Source organism: Drosophila montana, unplaced genomic scaffold (genome assembly GCF_035044405.1).
Source record: "Drosophila montana isolate Dmon_TW-CO22-7 unplaced genomic scaffold, ASM3504440v1 contig_3541_1, whole genome shotgun sequence".
Lineage (NCBI taxonomy): Eukaryota > Metazoa > Arthropoda > Insecta > Diptera > Drosophilidae > Drosophila > Drosophila montana.
The window spans coordinates 18,081-39,913 of NW_026998422.1; the positions used below are offsets into that span (position 1 = coordinate 18,081).

General features: G+C 42.6%; 1 protein-coding gene across 1 annotated transcript in view; it reads right to left on the minus strand.

The window, feature by feature from the left end:
• Positions 1 to 763: 763 nt before the first annotated feature.
• The window catches only part of cnc (cap-n-collar), a 43,445-nt gene continuing 22,375 nt past the window's right edge, over positions 764 to 21,833 (minus strand). The window contains exons 6-11 of the mRNA XM_064692253.1: positions 14,874 to 14,953; positions 14,318 to 14,797; positions 7,170 to 7,640; positions 6,968 to 7,055; positions 1,715 to 3,033; positions 764 to 1,649 (exon numbers count right to left, since the gene is read on the minus strand). Of these exons, the coding sequence (XP_064548323.1) occupies positions 1,233 to 1,649; positions 1,715 to 3,033; positions 6,968 to 7,055; positions 7,170 to 7,640; positions 14,318 to 14,797; positions 14,874 to 14,953 (2,855 nt within the window). The 3' untranslated portion in view covers positions 764 to 1,232. The remainder of the gene's footprint in view (positions 1,650 to 1,714; positions 3,034 to 6,967; positions 7,056 to 7,169; positions 7,641 to 14,317; positions 14,798 to 14,873; positions 14,954 to 21,833) is intronic.

A 21,833-nucleotide genomic window follows, 5' to 3' on the forward strand; every position in this document is an offset into this window, starting at 1 on the left:
TATTAAATATTAATATTTCTTTTTGTTTTTCTTGTTTTTTTTTTCTTCTTTTTTTTTGTTTGTTTTTGTTTTCTTTCACTTTAAACTCTTGTTGTTACGTTCGTATTTTAACTGGTAGATAAATGTACATTTAGCTCTCGCCTAGTGCATCGAGTGGATTATTTAAATGAATTAGAATATTTAAACTAAATTAATTAAAATGTATTTACAGTTTTGTTTATGAGCTAGCCTTAGAAAGTATTAGTAAATAATACGCTAATTGTTGTAATTCTCTTAAGGTTTACTTTGTATGTGTGTGAGTGTTTGTGTGCGTGTGTATGTGTTTTTGTGTATGTGTACTTAAAACTAGGCATCTTACGAACGAGTCTGAAATGTCCAGCAATATTTTAAAATATTTTATTCTTTTTTTTTTCAAAACCCTTACAAAACTTTTACCTAACAGCTATTTATACATGTGCTCATCTTTTTTCTTTTTTTATTTTTCGTATAAACTAATATTTAAAATGTAAATGGTTTTTTTTAGCATCATGTTTCTTTTGGACGACGCGTTGATAGAGGTGTATGCATGTGTGTGTGTGTGTGTGTGACTGAGGATTTTTTAGTGGGTTTTTTAAATGGTTTTTCAATACAAGCTTTAATTTAATTGTTGCTGCTGCTTCAAAACATATTCATGCAAAATTCACAAATTATTTATCACAAGTAAGGTATACATTTTCGTACCATGCGCTATGGATTGTATTCAATATATAAGAAAATATATATATAAACTATATATATATATATGTATAAAGAAAATGTTGAAGAAAAGGCAATTTAAAAGAATTTAAAAATAAATAACAAACATTTTGACTAAGTTAGAAAGTAGAAAGGAGGGGGTGGGGGAAATGAAAGGAAAAACTGTAAAGCCCGCTGCAGTTAAATGCACGAGCGTTTTTCGCGCCGTGTTTTGCAACCAAATGTTGCCAGCAACATGTTGCGTGCAACAGAAGAAGCAGAAGTTGAATAAGAAGAGGACGAAGAGCGGCAACGGCTCAGTAGTACAGGTAACTGTTGTTGTATAAATCGTAACGGTAATCGTACGCCTGCTCGCAACATTGCTGCTGTTGCAAGTGTTGCTGTTGCAAATGTTGCTCTTGCTGCTGTTGCCGCTGCATTTGCTGCTGCTGCTCCTGTTGCTGCTGCTGAAAGTTCGACAACCAACTCGTTGTTGCGGCAATACGCAGCAGATATTTTCATTCCTTGTGATGCTGATGCTGATGCGGCGCCTGTTGCTGTTGTTGTTGCTGTTGTTGCTGCTGTTGTTGCTGCTGTTGCTGCTGCTGCTGCTGCTGTGGCAAAAGCTGCTGCTGATGATGCTGCGGCGCCTGCTGCTGCAAATGTGGTGGCAGGCGCGACTGTTGTTGTTGCTGCTGCTGCAGTGGCACGTGCTGCGACTGCGGCTGCACCTGATGATGCCCCTGATGCACCGGATGCAGCGCCGCCTGCTGACTGCTGCTGCTGCTGCCGGCTGTCACCGCGCTGGAAGCAGCTGTTGCCGTGGCGCCATTGTCGGGCTTGTCGCGCGGCAGCAAATAGACGGAACCATCGGCCGCCTGCTGCAGGCTATAGTCAGCCGGCGAGCAGGGATTGCCCTCGGGATCGCGCAGATACTGCAGATGGACGATTTCATTAGCTAAATGATTCAAGGGGCAGGATTTGTTGTGGGGAAACTCACCTGGAAAACATGACGATGCAGCATGGAAAACTTGTGGGAAATGCGTTTGCGTTCGGTTTCGAGCTGATCCCGATCGTGATTCAGCTGCGCCTTGCGCTTCACCACCGTGTTGACCTCATCCTCCAGCGTGAGTATCTGATCCAGTTTGCGCTTGCGGCAATTCTGTGCCGCAACCTTGTTCTTGCCACGCCGCCGAATGTCACGTATCAGCGACAGCTGATTCTCGCTCAGATCGTACTTGGACAGGCGCTCATTGAACTCGTCCATGGGCAGATTGATGATGTCGCCCACGGCAATGGGTATGTTGAGAGCACGGGCGCGCTTCTCGTCCCGCGACAAATGCTCGTCCTCCATGGCGCTGGCACTGCTGCTGCCGCTGTCCGACTTGGCGGCATGTTTACTACCTGCAACGGGCTTCTTGTCGCGCGGATGCGGTCTGCTTAGGGAGCCACTGCCCTGGGGCAGTGCTCCGTTGCCTTGGGGCAGTGCGTATGTGTGATTCAGCTGGACAACGCCCTGCGATGTCAGGGGTGCACGTGGCATGCCGTAATCAGCTGTAAAGGCGCTGGCCGCGCTCATCCCGTACGCCTGATGATAGTCCTTGGACAGAACCGGCGCCATGGCAGCGGCTTCGCCCACGCTGCTGCTGCCCCCGCTGCGCTGCATGCCCGTAAAGGCCGCCGCGCCCGCCTCATACTCGTACTTGATGCTCTGCACCTGCGGTTGCTGCTGATGCTGCTGAGGCTGCGGCGTGGCTGCCACTGGCGGCGCTGTGGCAGTCAAGGCGCTGGGCGTTTGCTTGTGCAGATCCCGCTTGCCATATAGCTGATGCTTCTTCTGTGCCACCGGCGGCTGGCGTGTATTGTTGTTGTTGTAGCTAAAATCGTACGGCCCGCCGTATTTGGCCTGGTGATAATCCTGTGCCGAGTCGCTGCCCTCGCCCCACTCGCCGTCCGAGAGCGAGGGTACACGCTCCGAGCCCATCGAACTGACCGCACTGTCACTGGACGCGTCCAGGCGATCCCCGCCACCCTGTGCCCCACCAGCGCTGGCCAACAGATCGCTGGTCATGCCCACGCCAGCTGCGCCCACGCTCACGCCTACGCCCACGCCCACACCAGCACCAGCTACAGCTGCTGCTCCGGCTGCACCGCTCATAGAGGCAACACCACCAACAGCTACGCCAGCTACGCTATTGGGATTCGCATGGCTCCCAATGGTCAGAGTTGAGCTGCCCGCGTTGCTCACATGTCCACTGCTGGGCAGGCCCAGCACCGAGGAGTTGTTGCTCGTGCTGTTGTCCACCATGCGACAGAAACCTGTCCGAGCGAGAGAGAAGCAATAAACAACATTGTAAATTAGAAAAGTTGCTCTCTATTCAAATTTAAATATAAATATAGATATAACAATATATACATACATATATAATTATAATTATATCGTACAGTGAAAGCTCGCCTAACGAACGAGCGTCTAACCTTTCAGTTCAATTTTCTTTAAATAACCTTTTCGACTATCTGTTATCATTTTTCGCTACTCTTAATAAAATATACCTTATGCAAATAAATAAATATTCCACTCTCACGAAATTTCAATTTTTTCATGCAATTATATTATCTCTAATTTACCAGAGCTTATGTAAAATTCTAAAAACAAATATGAATTATTTTTAGAGATTTTCCTTCTTTTCCCTATATTAATTTTACTTTGCCTTTTTCCCCCAAGCGAGCTTTCACTGTATGTGTAGATTCCTGCTCTATATAGATTAGCTTTTTTGCACCTTTCGCTTATTCAGCATATTTTTATATACATATGAGAAAATGTCGCAGTCATTTTACGTATTCACACCGTATTGCTTATCGTCGCGGTAGCTCCTTATCTATATCAACCTCTATCTCTAGGCTGTCCCCAAGCTCCCAGGTATACCAATTTTTTGAACGTCTCACTTTCCATTCCATGCACATTGCGAAATGTCTGAGGGTAGTTAAATGTATGTATATACATATATGTATATATATACCTATCTATATGTACCCGAGAGGTCTGTTGAGCGCTATTTTTTGGGTCTCGGCTTATCTTATCGCCTTGCTCGTTGAACCATGTGATCTTAGGTACTATGCTTAAGCTTGTAAGCGCAAATGAAGTTGAATATATATAGAAAACTTGAGATATACATTTCTGAATGTTTCGATATAAGTTATATGCTACAATGCAATATTCACATTTATTTATATTAACATTTTAATCTGATTTTCCATTTATTAATCTAAGTAAAAACTCGTTCGATAAGTATTTCACATATTTTCCATAATCTAACGGTTGCAATTTAAAGAAAAACTCTTGAGACGAGCAATGTCGGGTAATGCCAGCTAGCATATGCAGACAGTGAAAGCTCTCTTTAAAGGACACCTACGGTTACAGTTTATATCCTACATACAAGTTCGAAGGTGCCCGCCCAAAATGTTGAGTCCCAATCATTGTCACATTTGAGGGCAAGTAATTAAGCTCAATTTTTGGCTCATTATTTTAAATGTGAGCTGATTAAGGTAACATATATGTATGTGTACTTATTCAGCATTGTCTATACGTCTATACGTGTGCCGGCATGGCAAGGTCAAGCCCATAAACATTGATGACTTGGCAAAATACAATACAAAATTGTAGGTCGAAGTTATCAGTGGGCAGAGTGCAATACGAATAGCGCCCTGGAACATGCCACGAAAAAACAAAATAAAAATAAAAAAAACCTAACTAATAACGGAAGTTTAATAGAGATAACGGTTAAAGCTTTTGCACGTTTTAACAGCGCGCTGAAGAGAATGCGCACATTTGTTGTCTTTGTCTAAAAATGTCGCAAACGCAAACACGTAACCCAATAACGTAATTTCTTTTGACTTTTTTTTTTGTCATTTTATGCCAAAAATGCATTGACAAAAAGAGAGAGAAACAGCGAGAGAGAGCGAGAGGGTGGCGCGACAACAATTAGTGCGTTCATAATAAAAACATTCGTACATTGAGAGCGCTAGAATATAACGACTCAACGATATCGTGCTATGTATTTTTTTGTGTTGTTGTTTTTGATATTGTGCTTTAACGTTATTGCTTCGAATAAAATGACTCAGCAGTTTAAAAATAGTAAACAGCCAACGGCAACAGCAGCAGCAACAAAACTTGCTGAGCGCGCATTAGAGAGAGTACGTGTGAGTGTGCCAGTGTGTGTGAGCGACGCTCACGAGAGCGAAAACGATGTTGCGCGTGTGAGAGAGCGCGCTTTAGAACATTGTCGTTGTCGTTGCTGCGCAACGTTGCTGATATCAGCAGCAGCGGCAACGGCAGCAGAGCTGGTTGCGCAGCATGACTAATGAAAAAAATTGTTACGCGGCAAATATTTAAATGGGTTTTGTGCTTTTGACTTGTACGCCTGAGCATAAAAATAAAACACCGACTGCGCTGGCAGCGGCCACCACCCGCACTGGGCGCCGATGCCGCTGACGCTGCCACTGCCACCGCTTCTCTGGCGCTATCAAATACGCTGCTCATTTTCACACATTTTTCCCCTTGCTCTCACCTGTTGATTTGCGTATTGTCTAGTCTGGGCGGCCGTTTTTGGGGCTGTTTCTCGTGTTCGTTTGCTCGATTATTTTCGATTTTGTTTTATTTTATTTAAATTTTTTTTTATTTTTTTTGCCACAAAAATACGTTACTCGCGCGTCATCAAACGTTCTAAATTCGCGATGCACCAATACATGTGAGAACAGTTTTAAATATGTGTATGTATGTGTATCACGTATGCATGAATTTGGTGTGTTGTGCAGTTTCTAGTGCCGCTTTCGCGTTTGATTAATGTGCCAAGTGCGTCATTGTTTCATTTATCAATAAGTCTTATTAATTTATGTTAATTGTATAAGAGTGCTGTCACGTTTCTTGCACGTAGTCGTTTTCCTTTTTTTTTTCTTCGTATATTATTGTTTGCTAATTTTTTTTTTACTACTATTTCATTGAATACACATATTTACTTCACTATCGTATTCGATTGTTCGTGTTCGACTGATTGACTCGGAATTGTGCGGTGTTCTTGTTGCTTTGCTTTTGTCATGCTCATTTTTAAATTTTGCCTGAATTGAGCGCGAAACACGAGCGGGCCGCGAGCGGTCGAAAAGAGCCGAACGTGGCGACGATTGAGCTCGCGCCGCTGAGCAAGCGTTGTTCTTCACTCAAATTTAAACTAATTTCACGAATTTTATGCTAATCAGAATACGGCAAAGCAGTGCAGAGCAACAACTGAGCTAACAGCAAAATGTGCCAGCAACAACGGCAGGCAACAGTCAAAAAAAGCTTGTCAGTTTTCAAATTCTCTTGCGTATGTGTGTGTGTGCCTTGTTATTGTTGTTGCTGTTGTTGTTGCTTAGCTTACGCACGCGTTGTTTTTGTTATGCTGTCGCGCAACTTGAGCAATGTTCTGGAGTGAAAGCTCCGGCCGCCGAGTCAGCAGCGCATGTGGGTGTGACTCAAACTGAATTCGAATGAAGTCTATTTAGCCCTTGGGGCCTGGCTTCTGGCACAAACACTCAAGTATTTGTAGTATGACAAATTTATAGTATTAGTTATGAATTCATATATTTTTCTTTTATGAAATAAGAAAAATGACTAAAACAACTGAAATTGACGTAATTTAATGTTGATAAAAAGCTTTTAAAGCTTTGGCTAGTTTACGAACTGAATAAAAAGTACAGAATATATAATGGAAAGTAACAAAAATAATAATTTAATTCTTTCGATTTTTAAATAAAATCCTCTTTAAATATTTAAAAACTTGATCAAATAATTATAACATATGCAATTACTGAAAACGTAATTTAATTAAATTCATTAATTTACTAGATAGTTAAAATTATATATTTAGAACGCAAGATATTTACACATTTAGATTAATATGTGAGCAACTCTCTCGCACGCTCAGAGATAACAAAAATAACTCGTAAAGCTCTTGACAAGCTTTAAGCTTTCAAAGCTTGAGTTGTGCACAGGTAAGGCATTTGTACTAAATTAAAAAAAGTTGAGCAAAGCAATAAAACAATATTTATTGCAAATTGCCAATTTCGATAGTTCATGATAGTAGCTAAAGGCAAATTAGCTTCATGATAGACCAAAAAAAAAAAAAAAAAGTTCTAAATCTATAGATTCCTATCAAGGTGATTACTGCTTATTAACTGATTGTAAATGGGAAGAGAGCTATTGTTATTGATCACTTACTCTCCGTCATATCCATCAAGTGAAGATCCTCGTCGTTGAAAAACGAATTGATTAAACCATCCGTGTGATTCACGTCCGAAGAAGTGTTCTGAAATAACAAATCGGTTAACACTCTCTGCGTAAAATCATAATTCATATTCAATCATATAGCCGGATCGCCGATCGCTGATCGCTGACGATCGCTGGATCCCAGATCGCTTACCGCATAATACATCATCTCGTGTTCCATTTTGTAGTTGCTGCTGGCAGCGGCCGCAGCGGCTGCAGCGGCAGCAGCAGCGCCATCCACCTCGTGACTGGAGTTGGTCAAATGCATGCTGGAGGACACCGCCGAGCCCAGGTTGTGACCATAGTGGGGCTGACCGCCGGCGGCCGAGCAGAGATCGCCCAGCGTCGAATTGGCATGCAGCATGGCCGCATGGTGGCCGTGTCCATGGCCATGATGCGGTGGCGGCGGCGGCGGTGGTGGCGGCAACGTGGCAGCCGGCTGGCCGTACTGAGCGGCATGCTGGGCGCTGGGTGGCACGGCTGGACTCTGGTACGAGTAGCTGGTGTAGTGCGGCGGATAGGGCGGCATATCGGAGACGCCGCCGACCACGCCCATGCCCATATAGGTGGCAAAATCCTGTAGACGCTCCATGGAGACGCTGCGATTCAGGCGCGGCATGCGGCCCTGGAAAAAGGAGTAAATGATTAATTTGTGTGAAAATGAGAAGCTACGCCAAACTGTTGATGTATTAACAAGATGAGAAGGGTTTAGAGAGATGGACTGAGAGAGAGAGAGAGAGAGGGAGAGGGAGAGAGGAAGACTCATTGTGAAATAAACTAATAAATAAGCGATCAATCATGCAAGACTCCGTTTACGGAATTCTCTAGAATTAAGCAACAATAAGCCGCAGACAAGACAAGAAAATAAAAAAAAACAGATACAAAAAATAATAAAAGATACAAAAAAAAAAAAAAAGAAAAAACTAAATTCAAATTGCGCTGCAAGTAAAACTTGACTTGTTTGTTGTTTGTCCGTCCCGCCAGCCGACGGATCTTTTAAGCCAAAAAACGTGCACAATGTATCAATCTGGCGATTTTGGTTGCGACTTGGGTTGCCCCCGAAGATCGATCAACATGGAATTGAAATACAAATTCGTATCGTTCAATTTGACAAGTGCCGCAGTCAGCGGTCGCATTCGATTTGGGTTGCCTTTCAGTCAGCTTCAGCAACAGTATCTGTATCTGTATCTCTATCTCTATCTGCATTTGTATCTGTATGTGATCGACAGTTCGTGCTGTGAGACGACTTCATTAGTCGAAGCTTTTGTTATTCTTAATTATCGGTCTGGTTTATTTATTTGCTTAACTAATTCCAGTAGAGCTCTTCGTATTGCATACAGCCAGGCGTGGGCGCCAGTCTAAAATATATGCACATATATTACCACATACCTCACGGATACACACACACACACACACACACACACACACGCACACAAGCTGAGGGACTCTCGCGCGTTCCTCGAAACAATTTGTTAAACGCCGCAATTAAGCGCTAAAAGCCGCCAGCCATCAAACCTGGCCCAAACACTGACGTTGATGCACTTGGAGGATGCGGCCGGCATTGACATTCAGATTGAGTTGCAGATAAATTTTAACAACGAAATATGACGCGAGGACTGAGTAGGTGTAAAATGGAACAACAACAACAGCAACAGAAAGGGAGATAAATCAAATTGAAACGAAGCGAACGGAATTTAAGTGAATTGAATTGAACCGAATTGAACTGAACTGAACTCAACTGAAATGAACCGAACCGGTGAACGTTCCGTTGACGGCGACTTTGACTCCTTGACGTTGAGTTGTCGTGTGAGATTTGGGCCCGAGACAACATTGACTGACAGTGCTCAGATACAGATACAGCTAAAGATACAGCACCAGCCACATGCTGGAGATACAGATGCAAAAGCAAACCGAATGCAGCTCAGACTTGGCATGTGTGTGTGTGTGTCTGTGTATGTGTGTATGTGAGAGAGGCTGTACAAACACACAGTCATGTGTGTGTGTGTGTGTGTGTGCACATCTAATATATGCCTCAACACGCTCCTGAGCAAACAGGTAAAACAACAACCGAAGCCAGTCGCCAGGGCAGGTAAACGGGGCGTTTACTTTGGCCAGTTGCATGTGCAGAGTGTAAATCTGTGTGTGTGGATTGGACTGTATGTGTGTGTGTGTGTGTTGGGCCGAGTGTGTGTAATTTCAATTGTCACTGTCTTGTCATTAACTTCTGGTGTTAGTTTGCCAGCCACTGGCCATTGTTTTGTCGCGTTTCACACGCAAAGCAAACCAACTGCAGGGGCTTAGATACGGTAGCAGTCTCACAATCTTCACGCACACGCACACACACACACACACACATACACATACACATAAAGACATGCTTATAAATGTATGGAGACAAGTCTTGAGGCGTTGCCGCATGCTTTCATTAGAGTTTTTGCCGTTAGCTCAGGCTCCAGTCAAACTTAACGCTCAGAGTACCGTTTCAAGAAATTGTTGCACGATGTTCGGCATAGCTGTCAGATCGGAACTATAAAGATTTATCGGCCCAAATATATTTATTACTTAAGCAGCTTAGCATTAGACCGAATATACATATTTATGCACACTCATGATTAATCAATCCAAATAATATTCATTTGATTAGTTGAAAAGAAGTTTAGAATGTTTGTTTAGGATATATTTTATAAACTTAACATTTCTTAGACAATCCCACATCCAGTTACTAGCCTATCGATAACTGTAGATAAGTTAAAATTTCATATTCATATTTGAAAAATAAATCATAGCATAAAGAATGTAATAGATTTCAATCTTCTAAGCTAGCAAAGTCTCATAGAAAGCTCTACTTTTATGCAATAAAGTAATTTATATAATATATAGTGATATAAATATCATAAAGAAAGAACTGTGAACTCTTTCAGAAATCTTAATAACTTCTTAAACACGGATCAATTTAGTTTAGATCTAAAAAATCTTTATAGTTTCTTAAATATATCTCAGATACTTCTAAGGAAAAGCTCTCTTTATTCTTAAGTGAAGATCTAGTAGGTCTTAATAAAAGCTCTATGAAATCATAGAGGAAGCTCTATAAATGCCTTAGGAATTCTATGTACTGTTGAGAAGCTCTTTTACCTTACCATACTCAACTGAATATACCCAAAGCAAACTATTTTACATTTTAAAGCTCTATTAATTTAAAAAAATATATTTTCTCGGGAAGAAAGCTGTTTAATACAGGTTTAATCACTTTTAAAATGTGATAATTTTATTGGAAAAGCTCTTTCAAATTGTTTAGAAAAGCTCGTTGAACTCTTGAAAAAAGTTTTGTTGACGCTTAATGAAATCTTTAAGAAAGCTCTATTAGTCTTTAAGCTTCAATAGGCTAATTTTTAAGTTCTCAAGAGTATTCTCTTTTTTTTTAAAGGTATATTTAAGGTGTAAGAAAGTTACATTTACCCTTAAAGAAAAGATCTTTGAACTCCATTCAATATTAGCTCTCTAGACTTGGTGTGAATACCCTTATTATGGGGTATCAACAATATTATTAGGAGATATCCATAACAATCTGAGCTTAATGGCAATTGCGGGAATGCCCAGAGATCTTGTAATTAGTTCTTTTTTAATGAATTTAAGCTCCTAAAATTTCTTAGCTTATAACAATTTATTGCGCAATTCATTCATAATAGAAATTGATATACGTACTAGTTACAAATTCTAGGAAATTGTTCAAATATTTGTTTGTCTAAACGCAATTGCTTTTGTTGAATAGACATATATTTGTTTAATTAACTTTGCCATTAGACTTGTATATCCGTAATTAGCTTATTGCTTGATGCTAAAATTTCCCAAAAAACTTTCACCAAAAGGAAATTCCAAATCTCACGTTTTAAGCCAAGCTCCGATAGTTAGGGATTGTGTCTCTGTTCGCCAACATCGATTGCTGTTTTTTATTTTTTTGCTAGTACTACATTTTTTTGCGCTTTTTTGTCATTAATTTGATTTATGTGTGCGCAAAACGAGTCTCAAGAGGACAGCGACAGCCATCAAACTGTTTACATAAATTGAATTAAAAACGTACAAAAAGCAGAAATCTCAAGAGCAGCGAAAAAAACTTGTACATATATATATATACATATCTCGAAGATGCTGTAAAATAATTAATAAAGTTTTTTGCGCTGATTTTGTGCTAAGCTTTTTGTAAATATTTAAAATTCACATAATTAAAGCTGCGCGCGGCGATTAAGGCGCCGCAGGGTTGGGCTGAGTGGTGGTAGAGGGGGGGGGGGGGGGTCGCACAGAGCTGCAGGCATTAAAAGATACTTTTTTTTGTTGTATTCGCGCTTACTAAATGGAGATTTAATTGCAGGGGCTACTGCAGCAGCAGCAGCAGCAGCAATTGAAGTGCCCGCAGTCGAGTCAAAGCTGCAATCAAGGCGTAGAGCTGAGCGGGCGGATAGGGTTTGCGGGGGGGACAGGGAAGGGGGCAGGGCTGGCTTGGCGGCAAGTGCCACCGAATTCAATAAACACTTCGCCACGCGGAAAAGTCAAGTGGCGCATTGCAGCAACAACAACAACAGCAACAACAAAGCGGCTTTAATGAACACGGAGCTAAGCCAAGTTTTTGTATTAAGCCCCCCTTTTGTTTTTTTGCATTGTGATTGCAATTAGCAGACAGTGGCGGCGGGACGAAGGGGCTGCTGGGGCTCAGCCAGAGGTTTAGTTACGAGCACAAATGGCAAATTAAATGTTATCAGGAAGCTGACACTTTGCACACACACGTATTACATAATCATAATCAAGATCGACAGAGTGACTAAAGCCTGCCGCTCGCCTAATGACACTGGCGGGCCAAGAGCGACAGGGCGGGAAGAGCGAGAGAGGGAGGGAGAGGGAGAGGGAGAGAAAGGTAGCTGGCGGTTAAGCCGTCGCCTTTGCCGCTTTTCAGGATTTGCCGTTGCGCTTCCTGCGAAAGCCAAAAACAGATCATCTGGCTCATTAAATGGCTTTGCTGCAAGTGCAGCGAACAAGTAGCCGCAGCAACCCGCTGTGCATTCAGAAAAAAAAACAACAATAGGGTAGCATAGGGGTTAGGGTTAGGGTCAGGCTTCGGGTACGCGGTTTCACCTCTAATCCCCGTTGCGGCTGACCACAGCGTGCGGCATTTTGTGTGTGTGGCTCGACGCAAAAGACTTAACAGTAATTGCCGCTGACTTCATGACTGCTCAGCTGTGCGTGTGTGTGCGTGTGTATGTGTGTGCGAGTGTATCTTTGACAACTGTGGATGGCCTGGCATCTATTCAATAGCTGCCATTGTTCGAGTTCATTAGATGCGTGCCACAGAGCCAGGCCAACTATTTAGACGGCTTCGCTCATTCACATGTTTTGCTGGTTTTGATCGTTTGATGCTGCACTTGTTTAGCTGGATTTGCGGTGGGATTAGGCCCGGGGACAGAAGACATATAGCACCCAAATAAATAGATCAACAAGCGCACAAAAGCTACTACAAGAAATTCATGCACTTTAACTTTTCTACATTTATTATCGAAAACTGAAAGGAAGGAACCTACTTTTTGACCGATCGTTATATGGTGTGGTAGTCCGATCCGTCAATGGTTCATGACGATAGCTTTAAAACTAAGGGACTATTCGCATAGAAACAGACAGACGGACCGACAAACATGTTGATGCTGATCTAGAATATACTTATATAATTTATATGGTCGGAGATATCTCCTTCTATGCGTTACACACTGCATGACTAGATTCTAATACCCTCTATAAGGGTATACAAACTTGGTAGCGCAGTACTCCAATCACAGTGTCATTTTATTTAATTATAATAAATTATTTCAAGAATTAAAACCCAAAAGCAGTATTTTTCATAGTGTGATACTATTTCTGAAGGTGACATTTAAACTAAAACTAAAAAAAAGAAGGCTGAAAGTGGGCGTGCCTTCAATTTTTGTGACTTGATCTTCAGAGGAGAAATCTTCGGAAATCTTTAGAGATGTCTATAATGGATGTCCAGTTCCGAAACTATGACTTACATCTATATATACATTTATATATATTAGAATGTGTAACAACTTTAATTGACGAGTATTTGATCGGAGGTTCAAAGTTCCTAGCGTAAAAAAGGATTGCTAACATACGGTTAGACGGCCAGAAATTGGCAAATTGTAGCTAGATCAATGTGAAATATGCATAATTTATACAAAAATGCATATTTTCACACGAACTTTTGTAATTAATTTCAAATATTATTTATTACAAGACCTGGAAGACCTTAGAGTTCTATGATAACTTTGCAATTGGAAGAGTCCATTATCATAACATGTCAAGTAACACAATAACTATATGAATATGCATGAGAATTCTATTCAAAATAATGTTCGACTGCAGAAACATATATAAAATAAATATCTTTAGTACAGTTGCTGCCTTAATTTGGGCTGTGAGTCACATTTTGCATAGTTGTATTGCAGCAACGAATCAAAATCATATCAATAGGTGGCAGCATGGTGGCAGGGGGGCGGGGTGGACTTGCAGCTCCAGCAGAGCATACAAGCTGCGCAAACAAACGAAACAAGGCCCAGACAGAGCTTCACACAGATCAGACACATCGTGAGGGCAGCGTAGCCCAAAAGAATCTTTACAAGACTTGAGCGCAGCTGAAGAGGAGCAGCGGCAGCGGCAGCAACAATTTTGAGATGAGGCAACAACAAATGCACATATGTATATACACAGATATATGTATATGTATACGTTGCTCGCCTCAATCTTTTTGATGAGGCAGTTACAACAAAAGCCAACAACGAGCCACAGATTGACGAACTTGTGGCTGAAACGAGAAACGGAACGGATGAAGGCAGCGGATGGAGCGTGGAGTGTGGATGGGGTTTTGGATATATACAACCAGATTTGAAGCTTTGTACAAACAGCTAAAAAAAAAAAATCGAAAAAGAAATAAATAAGAAAAAGAATAACAACAATGATGCGAGCCAAGATCAAGTGCTCGAGAACGGAGCACGTGAAGAAAAAAGTCCAAAGCAGCAGGCAGCGAGGCAAAAAAATGAATCAAGAAGATGAAAAACACTCCAAAACGACGTGCAAATGATCCTTGAATGGCTTTAAATGTACACATATATACTTATATACACATATTCATATATATATATATATATATGTATATGTATATATATACAAAGAGATGGGGCTGGGCACAACGGATGCGAGCACTTAAAAAACACGCATCCGCACTGGCTGCTCGCAGGATTCGAGATGCATTTATTTTGGGCTTACCTGATGATGGCCATGATGGTGATAGCCCGCCGAGCTGGGCGGCTGACGCTGGAAGGCGCTGACCGGTCCACTGCCCATGGTGTTGGCATAGTTGGCGCTCGCCTGAACGGCGCGCTGATGCGCTGCCGCGGCGGCCGCATGATGGGCATGATGGGCATGGTGGTGCGCCGGATGGTGGTGCGCATGGGCATGGGGATGGGCGTGATGGTAGGGCGGTGCGGTTGATTGTAACATTTCGTCTAATTCCTTTTTGGCCTCGTCATCTAAATCGAACAGGGGCGAGCCCACAGAGTCCTGCAGATCCTCAAAATCGCTGGCCGAGTAACTGGCCTCGTTATCCTTATCGATCGACTCCTGCTCCACAAAGGCCAAATCCTCACCAGTTTCGGAGACAATGCGCGTCGCTGGCTTGCTATTCAATGCGGCAGCAGCAGCTGCAGCAGCGGCCTGCGATGTGGATGCAACCGAATCGTTGCTTAGCTAAAACATTTTCAGAGAAAGTTCGCAGTTTAGACAGAGCCTCGGCGAAAGAGGGAATGCAGGGAACAGAACTTACCACGTCGTCTACAAGTGGAAAGGGAGACAGTTGCAGCACGTCGTTGAGCAGCTCATCCAGCGGCAAGCGTATGTATTCACCTGTGGGTGGCAAGAATAGGCATTTAAGTCAAGTCATCTCCAGGCACAAATCAATTGAATAATATACTAAAGAAAAAAGGGCATTAGAGACCCCAAGAGGCGCACATCGAACCACTTTACTTTCCTTTCTACAATTTCGAAAACATTTGTAAATATACAAAAATATTTTGATGCCAGCCAAAACTCTCCAGAGTGTCATCAATAATTTAGCAAAAAATATATATTTAATCCCAAGAGAAGAAACGAAACTGGGCTCAAAGCAAAAAAAAAAACAGTAGCACTTCCCAGTGGAATATGATTGCAAATCAAAAAGATCAAAACGATAAATAAACAAGAGTGCAACAATCATTAATCATAAATATCTAAAGATCATAGTAGATGCCTGCAACTGACGGAAGCAGCTGAGAAAATGGCCAAAAACTGTACGGAAAAGTCAATTCCAAGTAAATGCTTAATTTATGATTCGTTTTGACAGCTTCGAGTTCGAAATGCACAAATATAAATATAAGCAAAACAAATAAAAGTGCTCCAGTCGGGTGTGCTCGACTGGTGGATGCCCTGTACCGAGCGCCGAGCTGCCGTTACGGGCAAGCTGCGGATGCACTTCTTCTTCCCCTAGTCCCAAACTTGATTAACTTCGGTTTTCGTAGTCCGATCTTTATCAAACTTTGACTTTAGTGAATCGATCTATTCGTAAGGTAAAATATTTTGGATATATACTACTCGAGGGCCTATCCATAAACTAAAATATTCGGGATGTATAAAACTATATGCTACTCGAGAGCCTACAACTAATTCAGATATGCTAAAAAAAAACATGATATCGATATAGATTCTTATCGTTTTCTGGAAAACAGGCCGCTTATCGATGATTCGGACTGCGCGTGACATGGGCAAGTTTAAAGCTCCTAAAGTTCCCAAGAGTATCGACTCGAACCTTGATGATGACCGAGAGTAGCTGGAGCTGCTTTCTACTGCCTGTTAGACACATTTGCATAGGGTATAAAAGAACCTCAATCAAATATCTATTCCAAAGCTTCTGTATCGCTTACAATAGCTGAGAGCAGAATGGGCCACAAAATATTGACAAAAGTTAAATATTTGCATTGGGGTATTGTAGGGAAAAACGAAATGGGAAATGCGAGTCCACATTATCAGTAAATTACTACTTAACATCACCTTCAATTCCACGAAAGGTAGTGTCCGAAAGTGGTAGCTCGACAAACTAAATAATAAATATAAATATGTGGCTCAAACGGTTGCAAGAAACTGGTGGGCGCACCACAAAACCGGGCACTCGACCAGACCATATCTAGATAAAAAAAAAAATATATAAAAAAATGGGAAAAAGAAGGAACAAAAAAGTTGGTCGGGTCCGCTCAAGTGCTGTGACGACGCTCACGACCTTTGCGGCTGGCACTTGAGTAGGGTCAGAAAATTAGAATAAATAAACGGCCGCATGGCTGGAACAATTCTTTCTCAATGTTGTTCTTACGATTGGTTACAAAATACATTCCATTGCGACCATTTTCTGGCCAACACACACACACACATACAGAGACAGACTACGGCTGTTTGGCCATGTTTTTTCTAGGCCTTAGCCTGTTATTTTAGGCCCGGCATTTAATTCGGTCTTTTTTTTTTTTTTGGTAACAGTTTGGCTGTAATTTAACTATGCATGTGTGCATGTGTGTGTGTGTGTTAGCTGTTTACTTATCATTTTTGGGCTTGTTGTTTGTCTCTTCTGTTCTTAGCCATGTTGCCTGCGTGTTTTGCTTGGCTTGGCCGCATTGTTGTAAATGTCTATAAAAATATTATTCGATTTGCCTTGCGTTTTGTTTGCTGTGTGTGTGTGTGTGTGTGCCGTCTGTCACCAGCAATTAAGCGACAACGGCCTAAAAGGTGTTGGACTTTGTTCACATATACGGCCTTATAATATTTCCGTAGCTCGTAAAAGGCGTTGATGGAACAGCTTTTGTTTGGGCTCGTCGCCTCGTTGGGCGTTCTTCAAGTTTTATTTTTGATTACCTTTCAGGAAGTTTCATTCAACCAATGCTTAATGGCCTGGAATTGTCAACAGCTACTAGTGCTTGTGTGTGGGCGGGGGCGTGGCAGTATAACCAATATGCATGCCTAATCAGATGCTATAGCAACTAAATTGGGTAAACATCCTGGGGGGCGTATGCCGTCGGCGAAAAAACGCTTTCGATAAAAGCCTTTTAGCCCAATCAAATGCTTGACTTGAATATATCTCAAAATTGTACCTCATATGAGCATATATCAAATAAAAGGAGTCCAATTTCTGGAGTTTTTTAAACAAGATATAGATATAGATAGACAGATAAAGTTGCTTATTAGACTTTAATTAATAATAAGCAAGACTCTTTTACTGTTTGAACAAGTTAGGGAAATCAACTTTGAACATGGAATATGAAAAACTACTTACAAACATTCTGTAGGCCTCCCTCTTTTTATGTTTCGAGATCAATGAATTTATAAGTCTAATTGAGCCTGTGCAGAGACAACAGAATAACGCTTAATGAGCGGGTGGAGCTTTGTAGTCTATTTAATAGAAAATTTCGAGGTTCTCCAGAATGACAAGTTTTCCTTTTCTTACATTTAATTCTTACATTTTAAGGAAACTAGTTCAAATATATTAAAAAGGAAATACCTGAGGCAAATGCTATTCAAAATGCGACTTGTCCTTTAACTCATACAAAGTTGGGTTCTGCATTTATGAAATTGTGCGAATAAAACTAATTGCAATATTGCAATAGATAAATAGCAAAATTTGTCGCAGGAATTCAAAGAAAAGCAAAGCCTAAATAAACAGAACCTTCTGAGCACAGAATCTCAGTTATCTTAACATAACATAAGTTACGATTTGAACAGCCCCTATCAGGCATAGATCTCTATAAGCAGCAGAAACTCTGTAACTATAATCGCAAACCATCTTAAGTTGTTGCAGCCTGTCATAATTAACAACAACTACGTGGGTCTTATTTGTTAGATAGGAATGTGGCAATGCCAGCTGACAAAAATGAATATCAAAATAAGGCGGTCAAATCAATAGATTGTAGCACCTCCATCAAATCAAACCAAAAAAAAAAACGAAGGCGATTCGTACAAACCTTTTCTTTATGCAATTGCAATTGCAATTTATGCGAGCGTAGCTGTGAAATATATTTTTGTAATCCAAACAAAGGCAACAACAGTCGAAAAGTGTGATTCGAGTTTATTTTTTTTCGCTAGCCTTTTGTTGCGCAGATTGAACACAAAATTGTTGCAATAAATGCCGTTTGTTGTTGTTGTTGTTTTTACAACTCTTTGACAATTATGTAATGTCGGGCTATGTGTGTGTTGCAGAATCAACAATCACAACGGCAACAACAACAGTTTCCGCTGCAGACTTTTTCACAATCTGATTGTTCGATATTGAAAATGAATTTTTGTTGATTATTTTTTTTTTGACTTGTTTTTATTTGGTTTTTTGTTGTTGTTGTTGTTAGCCGTCTCGTCGCTGGCTTTTTAGAATCGCACAATGGTCACACTTGAGGCAGCGCCTGGCTTGGTTGGGTTGCCTATTGTTAGCACTAAGTTGCACCCTGTTTAACGTTTGGTAACTCCTATTATTTATGCCACATAGCGAGACTTTCACTTTTTCCACACTCGTTGCGGTTATGTGGTTGCATTTATTGTTGTGTTTGCATATATATATTAGATATATATTTTATAATATTTTTAGTTTTAGTCTTTACACAGTTTATAGCACAGTGGTTTAAGCCAGCAAATCACCTGACTTTATTTTTCTGGAATGTCACTTGTCATTTGCCGCAGCCAAAATTCCTTCGTTTTTTATAAATATATATATATACATATATGTATATATTTCTTTTTAAGCACGCCCACGTTAAAAAACACAGCACAAAACGTGGCTTCTTTTTCTTCTTCTTTGAACGAATTCTTTAGCAGCAAACAAACGCGCGCGCGTCAAGCGTTGAGCGTTTCTCGAGCGTTTATAAAAATTCAAATACGATTCTAAATGCCTTGACGGCGGCTTCGCACCATGGCGGCCGCAGCGACGTCGGCAGCGAAGCCAGCACAAAAGAGAAATGGCGTTGCCAGCTTAAACAGGCGCAACAGCAGCAAGCGCAAGCGAGACAACTATATGCACTTCCTCTCTGTGCATGTGTGTGTGCGTGTGTGCTGCTGCAGCTTCTGCTGCCGCGACGCGGCCTTTGTTCATGCGCACAAGCAGCAGCTGCTATGTGTGAGTGTGTGTGTGCATGTGTGCCGCAGAGGCGGAGCTTAGCTGCTTCGTGTATATGTATTTACATTCGTCTGCGTTACTTTTGCTTTTGGCTGTGTTGTTGTTGCTGCTGCTTTTTTAACATGGACGCTCCGCGCTTCTTGCGGAAAAACAATGAGAAAAAAGCTAAAAAAAAAACAGGTTTCTACTATTCTATTTGACGCATTTTCAGCTTTTGAACCTTTTTTTTCTGCCTTAGTTAAAAAACACGATCTAATCAAGTAATTAAAGTTACGAGTGGGCTTAAAGAAATTTCAAAGCGGCAGGATAAAAAGCCTCAATGGCAACTTTTAATCGAAAATAAGCTAATGGAAATTAAAAAATTCAAGACATGTATATGAATAATTAAGAACTGAAGAAACCTATGCGAATGCAAAATTTCTTAATTAAAATATAACATTTTAGCAGGGAGGCAAATTAAAACCCAGACAATAAATGCAACGGAAACGCTTTAGCATGGAAATTAATCTTAAATAAAGTAATCAAATAAATAAAAATGTAAAGGAATCCATAACGTTCGAATTTCCACAGGACATTAAAATACAATATTCAAGCAAATAAAATGTAATTAGAAAATTAATAACCCTTGACTTCAGCTCAATTTCTTGCATTCAAATTCAAGATATAAACAAAGAAACGGCATTTAACAAAATATAAAAATGAAAACCGAACGATAACGGTACAGATATATACCATAATTTCTAGATATCATGTACTGGCAAATAGCGCAGCTGAAAAGCCTTTAGGCGCTGCCTCAACTCCCCGCCCTTTGCCTGCAATGTACGCAGTTTCTCTTGATGCGTCTCAAGCAGCGCCAATTGATCGGTTACTCCCGCCAGCTGCTCATTTAGCTCGCGGCGTTTGTGCTCCATTTCGAGATGGAGCTGATGCACCGAGCGCGTCAGTTGTTGCCTCACTTGTTGGCCAAAGCCAGCCGCCGTTTGTGGCACACCTTCGCGCAGGCGACGCTGCAGGTGGCGCGTGTATTGGGCCTTGAAGCTGCGCTCCTGCGCCCGCGGCGTCCAGGTGACCAGCTCGTAGGCGTAAAAGGAGCCAGCGACTGCGCCCAGAGCCAGCAGCAGACGCCAGCCCAAAACGCGCGCCAAAACGCCGCTCAGCAGCAGCATGGCGCCCGTGGAGTTCTCAGAGTCGAGCAGACGCCAAGTGTCATTTGCAGGCTTCAGCTTCAGGTGCTCCTCGTGTATGCCATTCAATTGCTTCGGCGGCGCCAGCAGCGGCAGCGGCATCTTTTCCTGAATGCGCTTCATAATGGCCGCCATGCCCCACGAGAAGCGAAACTCGAGATCCGCTTGAAAGTTTAACATTAGCTGCTGGCAGTCCAGGGCGCAATAAAGCTGCACGGGCAGCTCGCTTGTTGGACTCAATTGCTGCACTTGCTGCTGCAGCAGCTGGCCAAGCTGCGCCTCCACTTGCTGCATCAGCTGCTGCTCGAGATGAGCGCCCAGCAGACGCTGATAATGCCGCAATTCGCGCTGCAGCTGCGGCTGGAAATTCTGGCGAAACTGCTGCACGGCGACGGGCAGACGCAAGATTTGCTCTTGCAACAGCTGTGCGGCAAGTTTGATGGTCTCCTCGCCTAGCTGGTCCACTTGCAGGCACAGCTCCTGCTGCCGCTGCATGATTTGCATTTCCAAGCACTCGCAGCTTGCGGCAAGCGCAGCTTTTGCTGCCGTTTTCTCGGCACCCAGCTGGACCAGGCCTGCGGCCAGTTGCTGCAACAGTTCGTGCAGCTGGAGCAGCATCTCGGCTCCGCCAGCGCAATGTTGCTCGAATTTGGTGCGGAGTGCGCTCTGTGTAATGCACGCGGCAAATTCGCGCTCAAAACTGAGGAACTCCTCGTAACGCTTTTGCGCTCCGGGCGCACCAAAACGTCGCTCCTCCTCCACCTTTTGGGACTGTTGCTGCTGCAGCTGTCTTAGGCGCAGCGTTTCCAGCGCCGAGACATGAAAGATGCGTCTGCGGGCCAGCTCGACGTTGGCATAAATGCCCAGCTCCTCGACCAGCAGCTGGAGACAGCGTTGCGTATGCTGCGCCCGCACCAGCTGCTCCAAGTGCGGCTCCAGCGTTGCCGCCGCATCCCAGCGATTGTTGAGTATAAACAGGTTGGGCCTGGACAGCTGCTGCGAGACAATGCCAAAGAATTGGCGCTCCACGCGCGACATTGTCGACTCGGCATTAAGCACCAGCACAAACACATCCGCGTTCAGGCAATGCCGATCGATGCACTCGTCCAGCTGTGCGGTCACATCCACGCCGGGCGTATCGAGCAGCACCACATCGTGCGCCAGCAATCCACAGCTGCTGCTGGGCCAGCGCACATGGAGCAGGCTGTGAGCGCTGAGCGCTCGACCCGAGTGCGCGCTGGCCAGATCGCGCAGGCAATCAATGCTCAGCTTCTGGCCATCGCTGTCCTCGATCATGACATGGGCGGGCTCCTGCCTGGCGCTGGCCTCCACCTGGCAAAAGCAGCTAGTCGTGTGCCCCATGGCGCTGGGCAGGATGCGTTCATGCAGCATGGCATTGATGACGGCGCTCTTGCCATTCGAGGTG